Here is a 23,970-nt window from a genome sequence, read left to right on the forward strand (position 1 = left end):
CCCCCAAGACTTTAAAAGTGTAAAATACCTTTGGATAAAATGAGGAATAAGTCATAGTATGCATATTTTTACCAATCATATTTGCAGTACTTTTGCTGAATTGTCATTTCCCCCGTTGGACATGCATGGTATGTTGCATGTGTACATACACTAAACTTTGTAACTGCGTTATACTTGTTGTTTTTCCTTCATAACTTTTAAATGTCTTAATTTCTGTTGCGTTATGTAGGGTGACATATGGACATATAGCTCAACTTACAACATTATTCAGTGGTGCTGTATCCTATTAACGCAATGTAATGAATCCACCCAAGACAGATTTGGTGAAATAATTTCATGTTTTCTTTAAAGAAAAGTTCAAAATATTATTATATATTTTAATTGTAGAGACTAACAAAACTAGCATTACCTACTTGGGGGTTTAAATTCCTCTTGTGTTTGCAACACAATAGACTAAGAATGTCTCCAAAATGTGTTGTGATGTCAAGAAATCGTGTTTCATGTCCACTTCTAAAGAGAAGAGATAGAGCAAAAGTTAACGTTTTCAGAGAGAAGCTTTTCTTCTTCAGCAAATCAAAGTGTAAACATCCTTAGTCAAACTCTGCACGTATCAGAGTGAAGACGCAACGATAAAAAGGCAGTTTTAGATTGCTTTAAACTAGTCAGAGCAGTTTTACGACAAGAATGACATGGTGCGATAAGACTTTTCCTACCTTAGTGTAATTTGACCCTTTTGGTCCTTTGCTGATCTTTCATTTTAAAGCTTTGCATACTGGCTGCAACTTGTTCAAAATCCTTGGGATTTAATCTCCTAATGGCACCATCAATTTTGTTTCATCAATCAAATCAACTTTGTCAAATAAGAGTGAATTCCTGTGTTTAGAAAGAACTACAACTGTATAAGACAGGTGTACTACATACAAGAACTTTTCTGAACTATGTGTTAAAGAAAACAAAAAAAAAAGTAAATTTTTTAGCATTAAATGGTGGAAAAAAACACCTTTATTTAAACATATTCTCCCTGTTTGCCCGGGGAAGGCTGTATATGAGGAGTGTACATTTGAATACACTTTTATTGTCATATGCAAATCAAAGCTTTTAAGTGTTAACCTTGGCAAACATGGTGTTTATTCTACTAAGTTAAAGCCAGGTGCGGTGCTCACTTATCTCTGTGTTAGTCGAACTACAGCTGCACCATCTGACCTCTACATGCAGTGGGTGCTGGTGAAGCAACAGCCACAACTGATTTCTTTTTTCCATCCATTCATTCAAACTGTATCTACAAAACTGTGGGGTAAAAAAACAGAGGGCCTGCAGAAGGCAGCAAAGACAACAAACCAGACAAAAATAACATTTGTAATAAGTGTGCATAGCCTGGAGTGACAGCCCATAGCAGGAGATCATAATATTTTCTTTGGGCAACAATGCAACACAAAGCATTTTTCCATAGCATTTACATGAGTGTTTAGACTGGCAAATTCCCTGCAAAAGCCCAGCAGTTGAAGAAGATGCCAATGTTTGTGTCTGTCTCATGTACAGACGTATTTGCAAAACGGGAAAGACAAATATATATATATACCAAATATACATATACAAATATAATGTCTTCCAAAAATAAGCTAAGCTTCATTAAACTTTGTAATTTGACAGCAGCGATAAGGAAGCTAAGGAAAAAGACAATTGTTTTTGTTTTCTCATTCTCTCAAGGATCACCTTTCCAGTGTCTGGCTGCTCAAAGATTTACATTATTTGCATAAACTTGCAAATGTGGCTATCAGCTGGATTTTAAAGTGGCCGAATTTGCCTTTCTCCTTCATCCTTGCATGAATGTTTCAAATTTGTTCCAGAGAAGACGGGACACACCTTTAAGTAGCTTCAACAACATGTTTCGTCCTTATAGACCTAGTTTACCCTAACTATTACCTGTGAGACCTCCTTCTGTGTGGAGAGCTCCAGCAAGCAAGCACAAATAGACTTTTTCAAGGTTGTAAACCCTTAAACCATCATAATCCTACCACTGCACCATAGGCATCAAATTAAAAATAAATGTTCCTATTTTATTATCCCATATAACTTGTTTATCACATTACCACTAAACATGTTCTATTTTATAACTTATACATAGACTCCCTGAAACAATTGGTCTAAATCAACCAAAGACAGATAAAGAGGCCTTGTTGTTTTGTGAACCTGAGGAGAAGGCTCATTGTTTGCTTAGAGCCACAGAATGGCCGTTCAATTGTGTTGCTTGTTGCTCCAAATGTCACTTTGTGATGCTCCAACACTGAGCTTTTCCTGCTGTGAGCACTGGGACACGCCTCCAGCTCCTGCAACAACAAAAACAAGACCACAGGTCAAAATATCAGTATATCTAGGAAAATAATGCAAACATAGAACCCAAGAAGTATCTTTATCTATCTATCTATCTGTCTGTCTGTCTGTCTGTCTGTCTGTCTGTCTGTCTGTCTGTCTGTCTGTCTGTCTGTCTGTCTGTCTGTCTGTCTATCTATCTATCTATCTATCTATCTACTCTAACTTAGAAAGGCTCTAGCATGTGTTGAAATTCAGTTACCTCCTTCATCCTCCTACCTACTTCTTCCATGAACCACCAGTCTTTTGCCCCCATTGGCCCCCAGGCCTGTCAGCCTTAACAACATGGTAATTAAGTGGGTGCTACATGTCAAAAAGCTTCAGTGCTACACATTTCTTATTGGATTACAAGGTGCTGGGAAGGAATGCTGAACCAGCCTGGTGTCTCTCTCCTTGCTGCTGCTGGTAGAGGCCCAAAGAAACAACACAGGTTAAAATGAATAGAGATCCTACCCTGTCCTTCACGCCCGCTGACCGTTGATGCAAAATACAGCATGTACCATTTACCTCTAGACTCAAAATAACCCACAGTGTGACTGTGTGTTTGAATTTGTGGTGCTTAATAGATTCTTAATGTGCAAAAGGATTGTAGCATATCAGATGGGCTGGGAGTTACTGGCGTGACAATGGAAACATTGAAATGGATGACTTGCTTTAACACCTGGACAAGGGTTCAGAAGAGTGTGTAGGTGTGTGTGTGTGTGTGTGTGTGTGTGTGTGTGTGTGCATGTCTGTGTGTGTGTGTGTGTGTGTGTGTGTGTTACAAGCTGAAACGACTCTGGGGGTGATAAAGCAATAAAACAACCACACAGTCACTGGCAGGGCAACCAAATGCTATATGGGCAGGAGGACAGGAGAAGAATGGAGCTGTTGTATTGTAGCAGGGGAAGTCCATACAACAAAATTAATCTGTTCATGTCACCATTTATTTACAGGCATTCTGGTCTTTGAATGTTGATAACACCTCTTCTTCAGAAATCACAGTTTACATAGAGAGAAGTGTCAGAGTGATGAACATTGCTCACATACAGATGTTGGGTTTATTTTTTTTACCACATTCACTGTAAGTTCATTGGGTTAGCGTGCCAAAACTGGATAAGACAAAGAAGAAGCTTTTCATTACATTTGTAGATAGCTCTAACAAATGTACTACTTACAGTACAAAAAAAGGTTCAAGGGGCACCAAGTTAATATCTGTAGCAAATTGGTGAAAATCTATTGAGACATTTCAGTAAAATAACAATTGTATAAGATTTAATGGAGGAAAAATGATAATATTGATATGTTATAATATAGATATGGACGAAGATGTTCATTTTATTGTCATGTAGTATCTGGATTTGTGGTATTATTTTTTTTATTGGATTTTGTTTTTTCTTCAGCCTGTTGTAAAGCACTTTGGTTCGCCGAAAGGATTGTAATAAACTACATTTACATTTATTATTTCTATTGTGATTTTTAATGCTATACTGATGCTATCTCTCTGCCCATTTGCTCTGGAACCTGGTATCATATTTTTCAACTTATATGACAGTTAAAGCTTTGATGATGTGAAAGTAACAAGCACATCAGCAACTTCTGTTTTGTTTTCTCTCAACAGAGCAGAGAAACAAGAGACAGGGAAGACAAAACTCCCAGAACGGTTTTGTGCTTGTGTGTTTTTCTTCTCCCGACATCACAGCATGAAGGAAAGTCATTGAAGTCTCCTAATGGCAAACGACACCTGCGTACCCTAAACAAAATGCTACTGTGTGAACTACAACAGTTGATAAGAGGGATGGAGGAGGTGGGGCTGAGTCAACAAACCCGCTTCACTCTGCTGACATGTCAAATCTCACACTTTGGGAATGAGACATTAGTAAGGACTACAGCAGATACTTATCAGTGACAGTTAGTGCAGACAAACACTGTCACTCTCTGCTCAGCTGCCAACTGCTGTCAGAGCAGAGTCAGGTATGCACACATGAACACACAGACTGATTGTTAGGTCATCGACAAACACAATGTCATCATTGTGCTGTTGCTGTATTGTAAGATGTGATGTTTCAGGACTTTGAATTTTTTTTTTTTTATTTCAGAGTCAGGAAAAAATAGCAGCTGGGAATTGTTTTAATCTGCGCTAAAAAATGAAGTGTTTAAACAACAACTGGTTTATGCAGGTAAAGGGATAAGCTATTTCTTGTTCCATTGATTTAGAGGTTAATTCCAGTCATTTTTAACATTGCATATTTTGTTGATGTTATTAATAGGTTTGTAAGTTAATAAGTTTGGAATCACTAAACTCCATAAACTCAGCTTGCAGCAACAAACAGGGTGTACTGGCTGTAATGTAATCCATGTGGGAAAATGCCACCAATCAAAGTGCATCCATGAAAAGTGCTTGTGTTCCCAGCATGACCAGATCGTCGGAAGTTTCTATTAACTCTATGAACAGATTCCGCGCAGAAAGTGTAAGATCATTTAAGCTTGAACAGAACAAGACTTTTTTTTTTTTAATCTTAAACACTACAATGAAATACAGTATGTTTTAATGCAGGAAAGGAATGTTGAAGTTAGTGGTCAGATTCTGATGCTACATGCTCCATTTGCACCTAGCTCCCACACTGATCTAGCATATATAGCCCCCAAACTAAGATTTATGGAAAGCTATGTTGACCCCATTTTAGTTTAAACTCTGGGTTTGCTTTCGGCACAGAATCTGTGACTTTAACTTAAAGTGAAGAACTTGTAATAGGTGCTGCTCAGGTTGTTTGTAATGCTGGCCTCTACTCAGTCTTACATGAAACACTGCTTTTTTTAAGTGGTTGCCTATCGTCACATTATAAATGTTTTCAATCAGGTGAGCATTGAGATTAGTTGGAGATAAGGATTCTTTCCATATTGTTGCCAGACTCTTAAAAAAACAATTTAAGCATGTAAGCTGCAAAAAAGATTTTTTTTTTAGAGACCTGAACATTGTCTGATATACCATGAGTAGAAAAGTATACATTTCCGCAAATGGAGTCTGTTTGTGTCTACCTGCTGAGGTAATCATCCAGCAATTCCAAAACTCATGGTTTTCATTTTTTTCATAAGGGATTACATTTATGCAAGAAAGGGAATTACCATGTTTAATTTTCAATTATTATTTAAAAAGTACGTTTGTATATAATGTCATGTATATTTCAGTTTAGTTTGTTTTAGTATATTTTTGACTGGTATTACCTGCAACGGTTGTATATATTAATTATTTAGTGTCTCTTTGGAAGAAGTCTTCTCTTTCTCTCTCTCTCTCTGCTGATACAAAATGGCATCATCAACCCATACCCAATCACAGCAGAAATAAAATAAACTCTTAAAACCTTCTCTGTGATGGCACATTTCCTAGTAGGCTAGAAGGAATAGTGGAAATAAAGGAAAGTGACAAGAAAATTGAGGTGGATTGGTTTGGCTGCAGAAACCTGCCGATGAAAAAGTCAGTTTGCACCAGAAAGAAGAGATGAGTTGCATTTTTTTCCCCAGATTCTTTTCTCAATCATTATTGCATGGATCAGTGTTCTGCAGCTCATGTGAAACCCATGTTTGGAGCTGTCTTTCAGCATGCTCACACAGAAACACACACACACACACACACACACACACACACACACACACTTACAAAGAACCCGTAACTAGAAAGGAATGAGTGGAGAAATACATGTTGAACCAATGAGATGATGCAGCTCACATATTTATGTGCGGATATCATGTTCAAGGTCCCCAGAGAATACAGTTTGTCCACATCCAGTCATCACATAATATCATAAACACGATGTGTCTGTTATTTCACACACTGATGTTCTTTTGTAATAGAAATACTATTTGTTGTTAAACTGTTGTCATCTTTATGTCTCACTGAAAGATTGTTAAATTGTTATGATTAAATTCATGTCCCATTTGTATGAAGTGATCTAAAATTGCCTTTAATCATGAGGGTAGATCTGATGGAAATAATTATTTGACAACACAATCAAACTAAATAAATGCTTTAGTTTTTAATGGTGGTTTTAAACATTATAATACAAATGTATTTAAAAGGTCACATTTAGATGAGTTTTAAATATCTGTAATCATATCTAAGACTCTATTCTGCTTTATTGAAGCTCCAATCAAAACAAGGCTAAAATACACGTTTTTTATTTATTTAATTTTTTTCAATAAGATTTACTTTGAAGTTTATGCCTTTTTTCAGATAGGATAGTGAAACACGTCTGAAGACAGAGTGGGGCAGAAAGGAAACCCAGATCAAGAGGAGAACAGCCTCCGTACTTCAGACATGCAACATAATCACGAGGACAGTTGTTGCCCCAGCACACTTATTTTTACATGTGTCATAATAAAATAAAATTTACAAATACAGACAGTTATCTGTGTTCGCATGTTTTCCGCATGTTCTATAATTCCTGTTGGGTGTGAACTGTTTTGTTTTGTGAATAAAAATGTTCGATTTTTTGGAGGGTGCAGACTATCTTTTGACCTAAACAATAAACCTGTTCACATTTAAATGTGTCATAATATGACCATAAAATGAAATACAAAACTTTTTATGGAAAGAGTTCAGTCTTTCAAAGTTTATTGACATGAGGAAAAAAATTGGGATAATGTTTAAATACTCTACATAATAAAGTTATCAAACATGCACATGTGAAATATAATACACTGTACATAAATATTACAAACAGGTTTCCAGCTGGTCTAATTTCTGATGATATGCATGTGTTTTGAGTTATTATCAAACTGAGAAAATGAAAGGTTAATGGAATGCTCGACTCATCGCAGGTGCCGGTCTCTTCAGTATGGCCTCCACAGAGAAAGATAATGACTCACTGGACACCATCTTGGTCCCCACAGGCTTGGTTAAAAAGTCTTTGGCGTACCTGTCGCTTATTTTGACTGCCTGAATGTCCTTGGTGGAGCCCTCCCTGAACTTTCGTGCGGCCTCCTCTAAGAGCCCTTTGCAGTATGGCGCCTTGAGTTCTGGCCCTGCACCGCCGCTGTTTTTTTCACTTAGTGAGTGCTGAATGAGGGAGTGAAAAGAGTTGAGTTTCATGGAGAGCTTAGCGCTATCCTTGCTCAGTTTGCTCAGAACTTGGCTGGAGTTGTGGGAATGAGAATTGTTGGGGAAGGATTGTCCAAAGCTTCTCTTTGGGGGAGAGAAGGCCGAACACTCCCTCGGCCCTGCCTGAGTGACAAGAGGAGGTTTGGGATCAGTCCTTTGAGAGTCTGAGGAGTCCTGCATGGCAGCTACCCGGGATCCCTCTAGTTTAGCAGCGAGAGCAGCCGCTGCCTCCTGCTCTGGCAGCTGACTCTCTGTAGGCATCCCTTTTGGCTCCCACACTGCGCCCGGCTTCATGTTCTGCACAGCTGTGGCATTGAACAGACACTGCTGGTAGAGGAGGGCATCACCCAGGTTAGCTGCACTACGAGGCCACATCATGAAGCCACCTCGCGACTGTTGCAGTGGGTAGTGGCGGTAGGTGGTGGCCACGCTGACGTTTGAGGCAATGAGCTCAACATTGGCAGAGCCCGCAGGGTACTGCATGGACAGATCCAGGCAGTTTGGACCCAGGAAGTTGCACAACTCTTTGGGTTGCGGCTCAGCCTGAGCAGAAGGCGAGAATGCTGTTTTGTACGAGTTGAACTCAGCAGCGTGGTGGACCATGTTGTTAGGAAAGAGGAGTGAAGCTGTGGCGGTCTGGCTGTTCTCCAGCAGCTCTCGCTCTTTGTACTCCCGCTCCAGCATGATGGTTTCCAGCTCCTTGTCGGCAAAGGCCCTCCTCTTCCTCATGCGATCGCTCAGTGGCGGGGGGAGGGACGGGTTGGCAGCCAGAAATGGATCAGACTGCACTGGACGGTATCCTGTCAGCAGAAGAATTGAAACGTGTTAATAATTAAATTATTATAGATTATGCCATGCATGCATGGAGAATGTTCACCGCACTGACAAACATGCATCAAAGGAGACGTGAAACATGCTCAGTAATTATATCACATTTGTATATTACAACAGCACTATACGGAGATGATAATTCCTGAAATTATTACATGCTAAAAATGTTATCAAGATTCTGCTTACAGTTGTTAAAAACTTCCTCTTACTTCTTTGGATTTGTTAATAAAAAAAGAGAATTCAAATAAGTTACAGGGTGAACAGAGGTTAATCAGTGTTAGATTAAGACAGCATCAACCAAGAAAAAGAGGATAAGATCAAAAATGCCAAAAAATAAAGAATTTGTTGACTCTTTACCTTCAAGGATGCTTTTTGCAAGCATGGTGGATGGCCGAATGTGTCGCTGATATATTGCCCTTCTCTCTGATGGAATCTGTTTCCCTGACAGTCCTTTCTTATCCTGAGAAATTAAGAAACAAAATAGATAGTGAAGATATGCTTTAGAGACTATTTATGGCACTTAATGAAAGGGGACAAAATGTCACAGAGTAAGTCCAAGGAGGATTTAAGTGGATAGTAAAATCCTGCTTCTTTATAGTAACCTACTTTGAATGAGTTGCAGAGTAGTCTATTAATAGGTTCAAACAAAATCACTATGTTTTACAATTTAAAAAAAAACAAGGTGTGAGCCCAAAAGCTATCTTATGGTAAATTTAAACGAAATGACAAATGCATTGATGTTTTAACATAAAAAAACAAAACAGAATTACAGTTCATTACAGAAATCTGTCATCATTTTTACCGCTCGATCTTCACATTACTTCAAACTGCGGAGCTCACAAACACTTTTCTTGACAACTACACACAACTAATGACATACATTCAAAACATCCATCTGTTATGATCTTCAAAATACCACAGCTGATGTGGTTTATTATTTTACCACAGACACTTTCACATATTTGAATGTCACCACAGTCTAAACACACACACACACACACACACACACACACACACACACACACACAACTCGCAGACTATAAATATTTCTGTTTTGAGATGAAAATACAGTGAGCATAATTCACTGATTTGTATTTTCTATAACAACTGTTAATAGATATCAATGGTTGTTAAATAATTAAAAAAGGAACAAATGTTAAATTGAGCACAAAAGATTTATATCAGTATTCATTCAAACAAAGAGAGTTACTAACATTAAACAACTACAATAGTTGTCGATCCAAAGGTCCCTAATTAGATAACAAATCCTGCTTACAAAATTTTGGAAGAAATAAACAAGATTTTCACGCGGCTAAACCTCTTTGCTGAAAAAAAGAACAGTGTCTTTTCTGTCAAGCAAAGGTTAAAATAATAATTCCTTGTTTGTTCATATCTACAACTATTAGATGTGCTTCGCATAAGAATGAAAATGAATAAGATCAGGCCATTTTAAAGGAAAAAAAGGTTTTCAAGGAACATTAAATTCTGATTTATTTATTTTGTACTTGTTTTTCCCTCATTGTTGTGGTTGTATGTGTGTGATTTCATCACCTGTCACCCAACTTCTGTTGTTTAAAAATGTGAACTTTTATATACTTGATGGTTTTGCTTCCTTAATGCAACGATGTGACTTCAAGAAAAACAAACACTTGAAAGATCAGCCATAACAGTGTCTGCTATTTAGAATATTAATCATGAAGATTCGATTCATACAGTTTATTATCCTACTGTGCTTAAAGAGGCTTAAAAGACAATGTCCTGAATGCAGGTCTACAGTTACATCTTCACATGTCTAACTTGTGATTGTCTGATCTGTCAACAAAGGAGATGGTCATTTGAAGCAGTGTGTTAATAATTACTGAAACAGGACAGGACTTAATTTTTTTCATCGGTATAATCCAATTTGAGCAGTGTTGATTTCCCAAGTTCAATAAAGTATGTCTAATACTCTGGGGTCAAATCTGTCATCCAGCGAAGCTTTCACTATGTTATAGGCCTGTATCTGACTATTTACCATTGTTTAGAAGCTTTTAAAGGTGCAAAAGAAACCATGTACCCATGTACAGACGCATTCACCTCCATTGACAAAGCAACATCTCACCTCTGTGGCTTGCTGCCTCCTCAGGGCAACCTGCGCCGCCATGACGCGCTGCCTCTCCACCACCAGCAGGCAGTTGGCGCACTGACAGTCCCTCCAGCGGCAGAATCGCTTGTGCCCCTTCAGACAGGACACAACGCCATGATTTCGACAGCGGGCACACTTTGGTGTCCGGCTCAGCTTCCTCTGGTCCCCCGCACACTGGCCGCTGGGGCCCGGTTTCTCTTCGTCCTTGCCGCCGAGGTCTCCGTCATCCTCTGAGGCGGCGGCGCAGAGTGGCACCGAGCCGGGTCTGCTGGAGGAGTCCGCCGGGTCGTCGCTCTCTGTCTCCAGACTCTCCACGTCGATTTCAAACTCGCAACCGACGTCTGACATGTCGACCTGAATCCTCCGCCAGCTGTCTGTAGGTCCAACTAGTTTGTATCTGTAGACAAAGAGTAAAGTCTAAATAATTAGGCCTAGTCTAATAGAAGATTTGAGAGTTGATATTGCAGAAAAGTCCTCTGAGGGCCTCATAGTCGATAGAACTTCATGTCTTCAAAATCACTTAAACGCACTACTTAAAAACTTGTATTGCATATATTCCAACCTTTGAAAAACGAGTTATGGCCATAAATCCGACTTAACCGTTAACAGGCTATGGCATATTATTTATTTGTTTTACTTTTTTCTTCACACAAGGGGGAATAGACGCTATTGACAAAATAACCTATATAGGAAACCAATACACGGCAACGATTTAAAGGTCTAAACTATACGACATAGAGACAATAAACTGGCTAATATTCTTTGATTCCATGAAGAAGCCTAGTCCAGTGTAAGGATGTAAACAAGCTCATCAGTTCAATCCATCGATATTAACCTTTTAAAATTTCTATAACTCTTGCCTAGTGAAGATTACATTGAGGGCATTAACCTCATTTTGTAGAGAGGCTATCCTAAAATAATATCCTTGTTAGAGGAATATAAAGACAAAATTGGAAGACTACAATAAATCAGCATGAAAATTGGCCATTAAAATAACGTTCAAAATCACTAATCACATCATTGCATAAATAGGCTATTCTTTACATCTATTTGTTCCCAACAAACGTCCAGAGCCAGATGCATACTGAAATAGTTTAAACGGAATTTTGAATTTCCTGTAATAATTTGGACGAACATAAGAGTTGTGCTATTTAGGCTATTTTGTCAATTAAACAGAAGCCTATTCCCTCAAACATATTTCTTTGAAACAACATTAACAAAAGACAGAAGAGTAAATGTTACCTCCAAAAGTTGTTTTCAGCGATGCTGTCCGGGATTTGTATAATAGCAGTGTTGGATAGCGTTGAGCACGTCGTTACGTTTTAGCTTGACCACTCAAACAGTAGACTCCCGAGCAGGCTTGTAAATACGTGTTAATTGAGTGGATGAATGAGTGTCACACTCCGCGCAGATCCAGGTTTCCTCTGAAGCAAGCACACTGAGCGCCACTCCTAAGAACAGCCTTCGTGTGCTCTCTGCTCTCTGATTGGCTGCTTCTAAACAGACAACGACCAATAGGATTAAGAGCGGTTATTTGGGCGGATGGGGATCTCCTAAAATTCTTTAAATTCATTTGATTTGTTTTTTCCTTAGTAGCTAATTATTTCATTTCATTAAAATTCTCTAATCATTTTGTCTCAGGAGCAGAGGCTATATTGAGTAACCGACATACTGTCATTAACCGGCTATATCTGACAAATACCGACCAATTGCATTTTTATTTTCATGTTGAAGTATATCTTAGCTTAATTCTGATGAAAGTAGGCTAATTGATTAACATAAGGAGAGCAAAAGACCCCCAACTCAGGTATCAAACCTGATCAGGCTCTCACGGTTTATTAGGTTATGGACAAAGTGCTGATTATGCTAATGCAAAGCTTTACTCTCGCCACTCTCACTGTCGATTTATTTAGCCTATACGTTTTTAAAATCAATCAATTATTGGGCACTTGGGCCACATTTATTAGTATCCAGTGTTTAATTCATAGTCTATTGAAACACATTTTGAAATACTTTAAATAAGTCCCTCATTATTTGCATAAAATAAAACTGCTACTGGTTGCAACAGGCCTGAATGGCCCATATTGAAATCAAATAAGAAAAATATTAAAAGGCATTTGTCCCACCCAAAGTGTCCAACTCAAAGTGCGTAATATAAAAGGTAAACACAGGCCACTGTTAAACTGTCCTTTGACGAAACAGGTAAACAGGTCTGACGAATGTTTCGTTCAGGGTGTTAAAGTTTGTCCTCCTGGCAGAAGTAACTGAGGATGATTACAATGTTTTCACAACAATCACACCTGAAAAAAATACAATGTCAGCATGCCAGTCACGGAAACTAAGTGAGACATAACCTACACATCAGCTTCAACCCTTGACTTCTCTTAAACAAATCCCAAATCAGAAATATTTTTTTGCACATACTGTATATCTCCAAAACTCTTAAAACTGTAAGAAACCATGTCCATTCACTCTAGGATCCCCTTAAAATCACTTGACTCGAAGATAATACTCTGATCTGTAAGATTAAAAGAAAAATACACACATTAGATTTATTCTTCCATATCATTAAAGATGCAACATTATCCAGCTGCTATATGGGCCTAATATTTGATATGGAGTTAACAAAGGGGACTTATGACGCTGGTACCTCGCTGGGTGTGTCCGATTATGCCATCATGACTTTAGAAAAGGAATGTGGACAACTGTCTATGTTTGGCTCTTTGTTTGCAGCTCGCTGAGTGAAAGTAAGCCTGACGCGGAAAAAAAGGTAGAAGGAAGACAATTGAGCGTTTAGACAGTCGTCCATGGGAACTGACGACAGGACAATACAGACCTCGTCCTACAGTAGCGTTAAATAGACTGTTTATTTTCACTCTTTGTAAGCTTATCTACCTGTGAAGGTAACGAACAAAGCGACGTTAAGAGGAGGATGTCACGGTTGTTTTGAATATTTCCTTGAACATAAGGGTTTAGCCTAGTTCGTTAATCCTGCTTTGCTTAAAATCAATTTTAAATACAAACCAAATCAAATTTATTTTATAGGCACGAAAACCCTCTGTCTGATGAATATTTGGCGTATAGCCTAAGCAAATAAATACACGTTTAATTTTCATAATTTTAGATGTTTTTAATATATCCTCGTATTAAAAATCTGAAAGGCAATGCATAGTGTTATTAATAAGAAAAGTTATTTCTCATATTTAAGAGATTTATAGGGTCCGTTTGGCTATTTGGTATTCCGATAAAGGGATTCTTTCATAAATGGTAAGTTAACGTTTCAACATGTTGTCTAATGGGACCAAACTGCGTTTTGTGTTAAAAGGGGAATTCAGCTCTCACAACCTATCGGCTATAATTGAGGACGGTTACTACTTACCTTAAGATAACTACAATATACACTGCTAGTTATTAACTTAAATTATAGTGATTTTTTGCCTATACAATTTGTTGTTTAGTCTTTATCTTATTTTATATGTATCGTATATGTAGAAATTTAGAGTGTAAAGTTCAGAAAAAGGTTTTTCTTGTTTTTGTTTTTTGTTTTGTGTCCTCTCTTTTCTCCAGATGAGGACGGTGCCTCTTAACTGCTCCTCCATGTGTTGGAGGTGAAGACGTCCGTTCTGCAGGTGCAGCTTTATTTGCCACTTCGTCTTAATTTATTACGGAGGTTACGAGCAACCACCCCGGGCTGCCGTTTCCCCGCCAGGAATGCTTTGATGTGAGGAGCAGGCTTGACAGTGGGACGGGAGGATCCACACAAACACGGACCCTCCAGGTGAAATGTGTTGTCTGTGTCCGCGGCCTCATTATGGCCTAGCAGAGGGGGGCCAGAATTCCTGGGTTTCCAGGAATCATTTTGGAGCATCCAAGCACCCATATTAGAAGACTTCCAGGGGTGTGTTAAAGGGTCTTAGGAGTGTAGAAAAGGATTAATGGTGAGTGTTCGGTGTGATTGGGGTCTTTGATTATGCAAATTTTCTTTTAATGTAACAAAATTAGTTTTGAGGAGAATGGTTAGGGTCTTAAAAACCTGAAGTTCCCGTGGATTCTTATTTTGATTGAAAGCATTACTGAATGAATTTAGCTCTTTTGATGGTCCAGGGTTTTACAGGTTTGGGGATCCTTGAAAAATCCAATCTAGTTGCCCACCTGGATTCCTACGGATTTCAGGTGATAGTGCTTAGTTTGAATTGTTTGTGCAGGGGAAGGGGGGTGAGGTGGGCATACTTAGTGTCTTGTCCAGCAGAGGATAAAGGGCCTCTATTACTAACAGTGACATAACACTCCACTTGCATTTATATAGTATAGCCAATTAGAGACCAGGGGTCATCCCTTCACCATCCTAGGTATTATAGCATCCTACTATATAGTGCCAATCAATCAATAGTGTGAATCAAAGGAAATTCAGAAGTGGGTTTACCCACTGAAAAATGAGTGGTATACCTTGGACAGGCTGTAGGGATCCTGTAAGAGTGAATCGGCCTTGGAGTAGACTATCAGAAGTCTTTACAGGTGTCTGGAGGTCCTTAAGTAGTTTTAGTGAAATCTTGAAGTGCTTCCAGAACATTTCAAGGGTCACTGAGATTGTTAAATGATCCTTGAGTCTTTAAAGGACAGACTCAATTGTTTCATGCCAGTTGCCTGAGTCTCGATTCCAATAAAAGTAATCAAAGTTAAGTATAAGAAGTTTCAGGATCCTATATGCAGGTTCTCAATACTCTGAGGAGTTTTAAAAGAGGTTTGTGAAATCAAAGTTAGATGTGTCAGGTTTAAGGAGGAGTCTCGAGAACCCTGTAGTTATTTAGGATACCATTTATTGAAAAAAAAAATCAAGGAGATATAATTTGGGTCTAGAGGTGCTGAAGGGTGTAAGAGTGTGATCCAAGAGGTTCAAAGCATCCTTGAATGAGTTTCAAGGGTCTTTGGAAGAATCTGATAATGCATCAGGAGCTTGCAGGCATCATTGATAGAGCAAAGGCACTATTCAAATTAATTTCAGATGTCTTTGAACAGAATTTTGGATCAACATTTTTCATGGAAATAATTATTATTAAGGGCTTCAACCCTCCCTGAAAGTCCTGTGGCTATTGAGGGATTCAAGGCCATATGAAGAGTGTTTAAGGAGGTCCAAGGGAATCCAGAAAATCCTTGTCAAGGTTTCCATGGGCCCTTTAACAGATTCAAAGTATTGGTGATGTGTTTTGTGTTTTTTAGAGGTTAGTTCGAAAGACTGCAAGTCCCTGAAAAGGTCTGAACATTTTTCAGTAATGTTAAGGCTCTTTGGTGACTTGATTTCTGGGGTATTGAAAATGCTCCATGAGATGTTCCAATCATCCGATCAATCATTGAAAAGGCTCCAGGTATGGCTGCTCCATGTTATTTGCCTGAGTCTTGAGATCCTCGAAGTGATTCAAGGGATCACTGAAAATATGTTTTGGAGTTTTTAGTGGTCTTTGAACAAGATGTCATTCATCTGATCCAATGCATTTTTAAAGTACCATAAGAGGCTTTTCATGCGTGTCCAGGGAGCCTTGAGGAGTTTCCAGATGATCTCACAGAGTTTGTGGGCTTGAACGAACTCTGAATGTTTTTTTGGGGTCCTCGGGTCGGTAAACGGATCATTAAGTGGATTAGTTAGTAAAGACATTACAAGGGTCGTTTTTTGAAATTATGAATGATTTCTGTTTGTAATTAGGTGATTTCAGGGGCTTTTTAAGTGCTTTTCAGGGAATCTAAGAGGCTTTTGGTGTAATGGAATAAAGTTTAAGGTTCCTTGTTAGGAAGGGGTTTGCAGATGTAAACAAATGAAATAAAAAAGCTTTAAAAGGTCCCCTTAAACCAAAAATGTTGAATGACGTTTATTAATTCTGTAAATGTAGGGACCATACACTATATTGCCAATTATTCCAATCATGATAACATCTTGGGAGTTTGAGGTGTTCTGGTTTATTCATTGTGTATGCTGCATTCGTATTTTGCTTTGTTAATAGGCCTCAAACCATCTTTATTCTAAAGCATATAGGTACTTGAGTCTTGAATACTGTAAAAAAAAAATGGATTTAATATGCCATCTATGGGTAATATTTTGATCAAAGGCTTTAACTGATCTCCTGTTTGTCCTCCTTTAATGAGCAGAACCTGGTCAAAGACACAGACACATTACGACACTTTCTCACACGCTGTCCAGTTTACTTTTGGGTCTGATTGAAACAGCAGCATCTTGTTGGAAGTGTCCTGCTGTGGCAGCCGTAAAGAGTAACCTGAGCTGTGTATAGATGGAGGAGCAGAGTGTGGGATCACTAGGGATCCTGTTATGTTAATTAGCCTCTGATGGAACGACAACACATGTAGCTCAAATACTAAACCAGGCGGGCGACATTTGTCTCTGTCTGAAGAACTTTGACACCTCGATCTCTCCTCCTTAATGTGCAACAAACAGGAGCACAGCTTCCTCAGCTGTGGAGGAAGTACTCAATTCCTTAACATGAGAAGAATCACCAATGACAAACAGGGAAAATAGTCAAGTCCCCTGTTGACATATTTAAAAGAAGAATGTACAAAACCAAGTCAGAGTACTCAGTGCTGAAAAAGAGAGCTGTGCTTTATTATTATTAAATTATGAAATTATTCATGCATTTATGCAAAGCAGGATTTAACTGCTTAGCAGGATTGATAATGTTCATTCTGAATTAATCTAATGATGTTTCTTAAGTAACCACAAAGTCAGAAAATAGTGACACAAACAGGGACATTTGTTGACCTAGGATTTGTATGTTTGGATGCATCTCATTTAAATAATCCAATATGATTATTGTATTCATAAAATTACCAGAATACATTTTACATAGTAAGTTGTATTTACATTAAACAGCCATACTTAACTGAGGATGTCACTACCTTCAAAAAAGATGATAGACCCCTATAATTAAGTATTCTATTTGTTTGAATAAAAAGAGCACATTGCCTTGCTAGCTACCGACATGAACAATTAATACATTACTATTCAGAATTTCACAATACAGTAGAAATATAAATGTTGTCCACTAGGTGGCACACTGGAGAAAGTGAAAAGGGACACTTCGATCCGGAGACCTAAACACTCTTGGATGGAACAGAAATAGAGAAGAAGACAATGACAAACATAATTTCTGGTTTACACACTGGAGCCTGTTTAGGGACATATATCATAACTATGACAATGATTGACAATTGTCCTTGAGCAAGTTTAAGACCTAAAACGCAGGTTCAGGATTAACACATGATTGTTATATCTCATGGAATTACCTTTGGTCTGATAAAACTTTCATCGTATAAAGCTGAAGTAAGGATATGTGATCATGTAAACGACTTACCAGTGTATGCCGTACAGCATATGGAAATATATCCTGTAATGTACAATATATGTATTAAAGCACACACTTCGTGAAGGTATGTGCAAAAGTAGATCCTTTGAGGAAACACACAACTTTGCAGTTTCTCTTTTCCCATCCGGAACAAGGAAAAACAATATATTAGATTTGCTTAACTGTCCCCTTAAGTTTGACCACAATGTAAAGTGATTCAATGATTATTCCTCGTACATTCATAAACACATCTTTGATTTCAAATCTTATGTCTTCGTTTCTGTGAAAATAGCTTGCCCGGACAAAGACATGAAGTAGATTCATTTTCCCACTAGATGGCAGCATCAAGTTTAAATTAGAAGAGAGACAGAGACTGCTGCGATGCGATGAGATCAGAGAACAGGGAACAGAACAGACTACATTTTAAATGTATAGCATACAGCCCTCAAATAGAAAGTAATGATAGCGTTTTTCTTTAATTAAAATTAAGATCCGTAAATCCCTATCTCCAAAAAAATGAATGAATTTAAAAAATAAATAAATAAAAAAGTTAAAGCAGTGTAAAAGTATAGTTTGAATTTTATGCTACTGAATTCTAGCTCACTGTGTGAAGGAAAGAATATACCATTTTGAGTACAACATTCATTTGATTACTTTTTTCTGCAGATTCCTGCTGATGGAGCAGTCTCAAATCATCACAATTATTGCTGTATATATATACTGACTAACACAGATGACACTTTGTTAAACTACAATGAGGAGTGCAGACTTCAAGCTGATTCACTAGAATTATCTAAACCATCACTAGCTTCAACAGCATTTACTCATCAATATCTATCATTTGCAATTTTGATTTGAAGGGCCATTTAGTATCAGGGCTAACTACTTTCAGTAGGCTGTATTGTTTTGTTCAACACACACATGGAAGAGAGTCATTCTACACTGACATTTATGCCAGTTATGTAGACGATTGGAGTGCTACATGCCATGGTTTATAAACATGCATGAATACAAACACTAAATCAACCGTTGAAGTGGGCTGAGAAACTAAAGAAATGTTCTTCAATAAAGACAAACAATGGAATCCAGTGAATTCAAGAAAGTGAAGTTGATTTTTTTGTTGGGGGGGGGGGGGTTAATGATCCATTTGCATCAGTCAATCAAATCCTTACTTTGTTGCTGATTCTCTGATTTTTTGTTATAATACTGTACATTCTTGCATTAGATCTTAAGAGAGAGATCCACACGTTTGCACGCAATTCTGCAGTTTATTTACATGCTTGTTCTAAGGAGTCTGAACCATGTTACTAATATCACCCAGGATTTCCTCTATTTGACATATCCAAACATAAGTGTTGGGAAGTGTATTTAGCCAAGAAGGCCTGAAAAAAGAACATTAGTCTGAGCTTTAGCTACATGATAACCTTACTGGTCCTGCAGTGAGAGTTATTTGAACCATATTTTATCTGAATCTGTTGATTTTAAATATTAGTGGTAGATTAAAGGATGTTTTTTTCCTTCACTTGATGAGAAGATCTTCCTACTTCTCACTAAAACTGCTCTGGAGTGCTCGCTGTGGGCAGCCCCCTCACTCTGACACCTTTCCATTAATGCAGTTTGTGCACAGTCCTGTTTGTGCACGAGTGTGTATTTCGGCCTATGTGTGTGTTCATGTTCATTAGACAGAGTCTAAAGCGAATTTCCCCTCATGGGATCAATAAAGCATAAATTATTATTACTGGTACTGAATAGTATGTAAAATGTTTTAAAATCCACAGCTGATAACTGCTACAGTACTTTTTTTTTTTCAAAGAAAAAACAAAACAAAAACAAAAGGCTTTCCGTGCTCATAACATTGAACTTTTTAAGGATATCTGGTTTTCACAAGTTAGCAATGCAACAATCATGATGGTATTGTAGACAATAATGCATTAAAAAATTAAACTACCAAATACAATAATTATGTGTGTGTGTATATATATATATGTGTGTGTGTGTGTGTGTATATATATATATATACATATATATATGTATATATATATACATATACATACATATATGATAATACTTTCATTCTTTAACTTATATTAAATTACAATGTGAAATGGGTATTTCATTAGTTCTATTGCTAATATCTGAAGCAATCAATCAAATTAAGCAGCCAATAATAAACACCTTGTTTAGATCTCAGTTTAATGTTTTATAGCCACGTGTCACAACGATGGCACATTAAAAATATAATTTTGTAACTGAGATAGGCCTACACAGGGACTGAGATAAACACGTGTGAAATAGCTACCAATGATATAAATATAATTACATGTATGTTAACATTTTGTAGTGATAGCGATGTCCTTGTGAAGACTAAAGACATCAGTCTGACTTTTTTTGGAAACTTTGGGATTTATTTGGCATACTCTTCATGCATTGATGATCACAGTATTCACAGTACACATGCAAAAAGAAGACAGATTTTCAAAACAAGGCGAGTCCTCTACATTCATCACTTTTGATTTGGAGTCAGGTGACATCTGTACAGCTTGATGTTTGGAGGTTTAACACCAGCGGATCAGAAGGTGATTGATTGACATAATTCAAACAAGACACCGACAAAAACATACACACCGGAGGTCCTTTCACAATAACACATTCGTTGGTGTCCACTATAGTCCGTTAGGTTCTAGGTGGAGGAGTTTAGGATGCGGGAGTCTGCGGAGTCAGAGCGCTCTTCGTACTCCTCCTCAGGGGAGTAGAGACCAGGTTTGGGTCCCAGCGTGCAGTTCTCCTCCTGGATGCTGATCCGCGGCTCATCAGCTGCTCTGGAGGAGAGTAGGGGGGAGCTGCGAAACACAGATCCTGCAGGGCCTGATACGGGCCCTGCAGTCGAAAAAGGAGACACGTACTGCGCGGCAGAGCGAAGCTGGTACTGCTGTTGCAGCGCCATGGTGTTCCACAGGGTCACGTCGTTGTGCACGAACGGGCTGGCTTGGCTGCGCGTGAGAGAGTTGCGCAGCATGAGCGGGTAGCGCGTGGTCTGCGAGAAGGATGGGTGCTGAAGTGGGACACCGAGCGGCCCCGATGCGGAGTCAGATGTGAATCGGAGGGATTCGGGAACCCGAAAAGCAGAGCCCACAGACCACTTAGCGGAAGAGGACACCGGGTGGTAGGAGCCCAGCGCGTGCTCGAACAGGTGTCCGTTTGAAGGCAGAACGACTGCATCCGCGTGTGTATCTGTGTGCGAGTGCGCGCTCCCGTCAGGGCCCCGGCTGGACAGAAGCACCTCGATGGCCCCAACCAGGTCCCCCCCGCAGCCCCTGAGGATGAGCTCCAGAACGGGAGGCTTGTGCGCGGGGAAGATCTTCTTGAGGACCTCCAGTGGGGGCCGGTTAGCTCGGAGGCTGAAGGGAAGGTTGATGGACCCCGCGAGGCCCTCGATGAGAACGCTCTGCTCCGAGGGGCTGACGGGAAACTTCTGAGGACTGACGGTTTTTGCTTCTTTCTCGGTGCTGCCGGGTTTGGGGAGACTGTAGCGGCTCTCCTCTGGGTGGGAAGGGGGCTCTGGGGGTTCAGGGGTGTAACAGGAGTTTGGTTTGGAGCCTTCAGGGGAACTGACCGGGTCCTGCTCCTTCTCACTGGAGCTGCTGCCTCCGTTTTCACCTCCTGACACCTCGTCAGGAGCATCCTCTGCAGGATCTGCAAATCCAGAAAGAGTCAGAGAAGTTTGAACATGGAACACAAAAACAAACACTAAGCTGCAAAAGTACACCTGCTAGACACACTTATTTACTCGTTATCTTAATGCAACTCCTCCATTTCTCTTCAGGGAAAAGACACACTATTAATCTCCTGTCAACTTGTCTCCAATACAAAGATGAACGTGTAGGCCATTTCTTTAATTCTTTTCTCGACAAAGCTGTTAACACAAAGTGCTGACTGTGTGCGAGCGTGTGTCAGTCAGTGAAGGATCTGCAGTCGATGCCTTTTGACCACATTGTGTAAACAGAGCGCCCGTTGCTCGGTAACTTTTCATCTCAAATTGACCTCGTGCAGAGAAATATGGCTATTACGTTCGATCGTGCTGACCGTGCTGATGACGGCGTGCTCAGCTGCACGTGAGGCTGATTTGTGGTCAGCTGATCGGTCCTCCTTGTGTCAAAATGTTTGACTCAGAACCAAAATGGAGGCAGAAAGAGCAGTATCTGCTTTATCCAGTAGTCTACGAAAAAAAAAGTCTAAAACTATTTTTTGCACCAATTTGCTATTTGGTGTAGGCATAATAAAGGAAAATGAAAAAGAGGTTTGACAAGCCATAACATAACCGCATCTTATTACATTTTACAAAATAGTTTACAGAATCTGACTAATTGATAATTTTGTGCGTGGACGTAGACAAAAAAAGTGAAGTGAAAGGACACATAAGTCATGCATTACGAATGTGTCCTTCCACTGCTCATTCCCTAAAAGTAAAATAGAAACCGTGACCTACACATTTATTAGCAAAAAGAAATTATGTTTTCTTTGGGGGTTTTTTCTTTCTTTCTTTCTTTCTTTCATTTTTTTTTAAATTTTTTTTTACAAAAAACATGCTAAAAAGAAATTGGCCATTTGATTTCCCCTCTAGAACATAACGCCATATCGTTTCTGCTATGCCACAGCCTCACAAACCAGCACACATCAACAATATTTACTACCTTTTAAAAAATGTATTTCCGTTAGCCTATGGATTTAAATGAATGAATGAATCAAGATTGTGCTGCTGTGAGAAACCATTTTCGTTTCATGGCATATGATAAATATTGAATAAAAAACAAGACAGAAATAAAGTTCCACGATAAACGTTGCCTTCTTTCTTTATAATCATACCTACAAAAATACATACAGCTTTGATCACACTCCAGTCAGAAGTTTTGTTAAGACGTTTCTATGTTGACATTTTAAATATTGTTCATATGCACGTGCGTTTTCAGTTATCCTGTCAAATAATTATGCGTCGCTTGTTCGTTTTAAGTAGTAACTTAGTCTATATTAAAGTTGTTTTTATTGTTTATCTGCTATTAGAACATCACTCCATTACTTGGCATAATGTTGTTATTGGCGCTTCTCTTACCTGTGCATGTTTGCGCTCCGGCCTGTACCGGCTCCGTACTGCTCCACCTCAGTTCCAGCTCCTCCGTCCTTGACGGGGCTCCCTGGTTGCCCTCCCCGGTTCCGGACATACCAATGCCGGGCAGCACTCTGAGAGATTCCGGGATGAGGCTCTCCAGGCTCTCGTTGGCTTGCTGCCTGCGGAGTGCCACCTGCGCCGCCATCACGCGCTGCCGCTCGATGATGAGGATGCATTTCTCGCACGTGCAGTCCTTGAAGCGGCAGTAGCGTTTGTGACCTTTGAGCCAAGAGAGCACGCCGTGATTCCGGCACCGCGCGCACTTGGGGGTCCTCTGCAGCGGGGCCCGGGGCTGGGACACCGGAGCCCCCATGTACAGGTAGGGGGACCCGTAGCCGTTCATCGGGTCAGAAAGTCGGGGTGTTTTCCGGGGCGCACGAGAACATCTGCAGGGTCGCGAAGTAGGGCGGGAGTTATGTTGTCCTGGAGATTGAGCAGGATGGAGTTGATCTGCCTTACTCATGAAACGATGAAGAGAAGAAGAGGAGTGGGCTTGTCGAGGAGGATCCACCTTTCCTCCAGCTGACAGCACAGATATGCATCAGGCTGTCACGCACTTATGGAGACGAGTAACCAAACGATGTCAATCACGTCGACGCGCCTGCGGAATGCAAAAAAAAAAAAAAAAATCTAACAGAGGGGATCAGATAATCCCTCATGTTTCCCTGTGAGCTTCTAACACGTGTGCCAGGCTTCAAGAAGACTATTATTAGTTTTAAGATGTTGCAAATACAAAAGAAACATTGCAGCTTTATCAGTGGATAGTTGCAACACTTTATCAATTAGGTTTCAAGAAAGGCAAAACTGCAGAAAGAGGGTGTAATGACATTTTAATAGACTGCAATAATATTTATTACAATATTAGACTATGCAAGAGTCAATGGGAAATATAAGACTGTGTTTGCCTCATAAATACCGCAATTATGTCTGAATTTAACTGGTTTACTCTGCTCATAATAAACTACAGAATTATGATTTTCATGCAGGAATACCCAGTCTATACAAGTCAGCAAAAATCTATCAGATTTTCAAGCTATATCTGTCTTTTCTGTTGACC

At 39.3% G+C, this 23,970-nt stretch overlaps 2 protein-coding genes across 2 annotated transcripts; both read right to left on the reverse strand.

The window, feature by feature from the left end:
- Window positions 1–6,652: 6,652 nt before the first annotated feature.
- dmrt2a (doublesex and mab-3 related transcription factor 2a) lies at window positions 6,653–10,785 on the reverse strand. Its single transcript, XM_079367059.1, has 3 exons — window positions 10,380–10,785; window positions 8,636–8,738; window positions 6,653–8,247 (listed from the first exon to the last, which is right to left on the reverse strand). The coding sequence occupies exons 1-3, from the start codon at window positions 10,749–10,751 to the stop codon at window positions 7,142–7,144; spliced, it is 1,581 nt and encodes a 526-aa protein (XP_079223185.1). The 5' UTR covers window positions 10,752–10,785; the 3' UTR covers window positions 6,653–7,141.
- Window positions 10,786–20,157: 9,372 nt separating this feature from the next.
- Window positions 20,158–23,367, reverse strand: dmrt3a (doublesex and mab-3 related transcription factor 3a). Its single transcript, XM_079359162.1, has 2 exons — window positions 22,857–23,367; window positions 20,158–21,442 (listed from the first exon to the last, which is right to left on the reverse strand). The coding sequence occupies exons 1-2, from the start codon at window positions 23,254–23,256 to the stop codon at window positions 20,430–20,432; spliced, it is 1,413 nt and encodes a 470-aa protein (XP_079215288.1). The 5' UTR covers window positions 23,257–23,367; the 3' UTR covers window positions 20,158–20,429.
- Between the last annotated feature and the right edge of the window lie 603 nt (window positions 23,368–23,970).

The sequence above is a fragment of the Symphodus melops genome, assembly GCF_947650265.1.
Source record: "Symphodus melops genome assembly, chromosome: 1".
NCBI classification, from domain to species: Eukaryota; Metazoa; Chordata; class Actinopteri; order Labriformes; family Labridae; genus Symphodus; species Symphodus melops.

What these genes read in the sequence shown, in the direction of transcription:
- dmrt2a (XM_079367059.1), bottom strand. Translation starts at nt 10,751, where the DNA reads ATGTCAGACGTCGGTTGCGAGTTTGAAATCGACGTGGAGAGTCTGGAG. An exon ending in GGAGGCAGCAAGCCACAGAG is followed by an intron (nt 8,739 to 10,379) that starts GTGAGATGTTGC and finishes TTAATTTCTCAG; the next exon opens with GATAAGAAAGGACTGTCAGG. An exon ending in TGCAAAAAGCATCCTTGAAG is followed by an intron (nt 8,248 to 8,635) that starts GTAAAGAGTCAA and finishes TTCTGCTGACAG; the next exon opens with GATACCGTCCAGTGCAGTCT.
- dmrt3a (XM_079359162.1), bottom strand. Translation starts at nt 23,256, where the DNA reads ATGAACGGCTACGGGTCCCCCTACCTGTACATGGGGGCTCCGGTGTCC. An exon ending in CGGAGCGCAAACATGCACAG is followed by an intron (nt 21,443 to 22,856) that starts GTAAGAGAAGCG and finishes CTGGATTTGCAG; the next exon opens with ATCCTGCAGAGGATGCTCCT.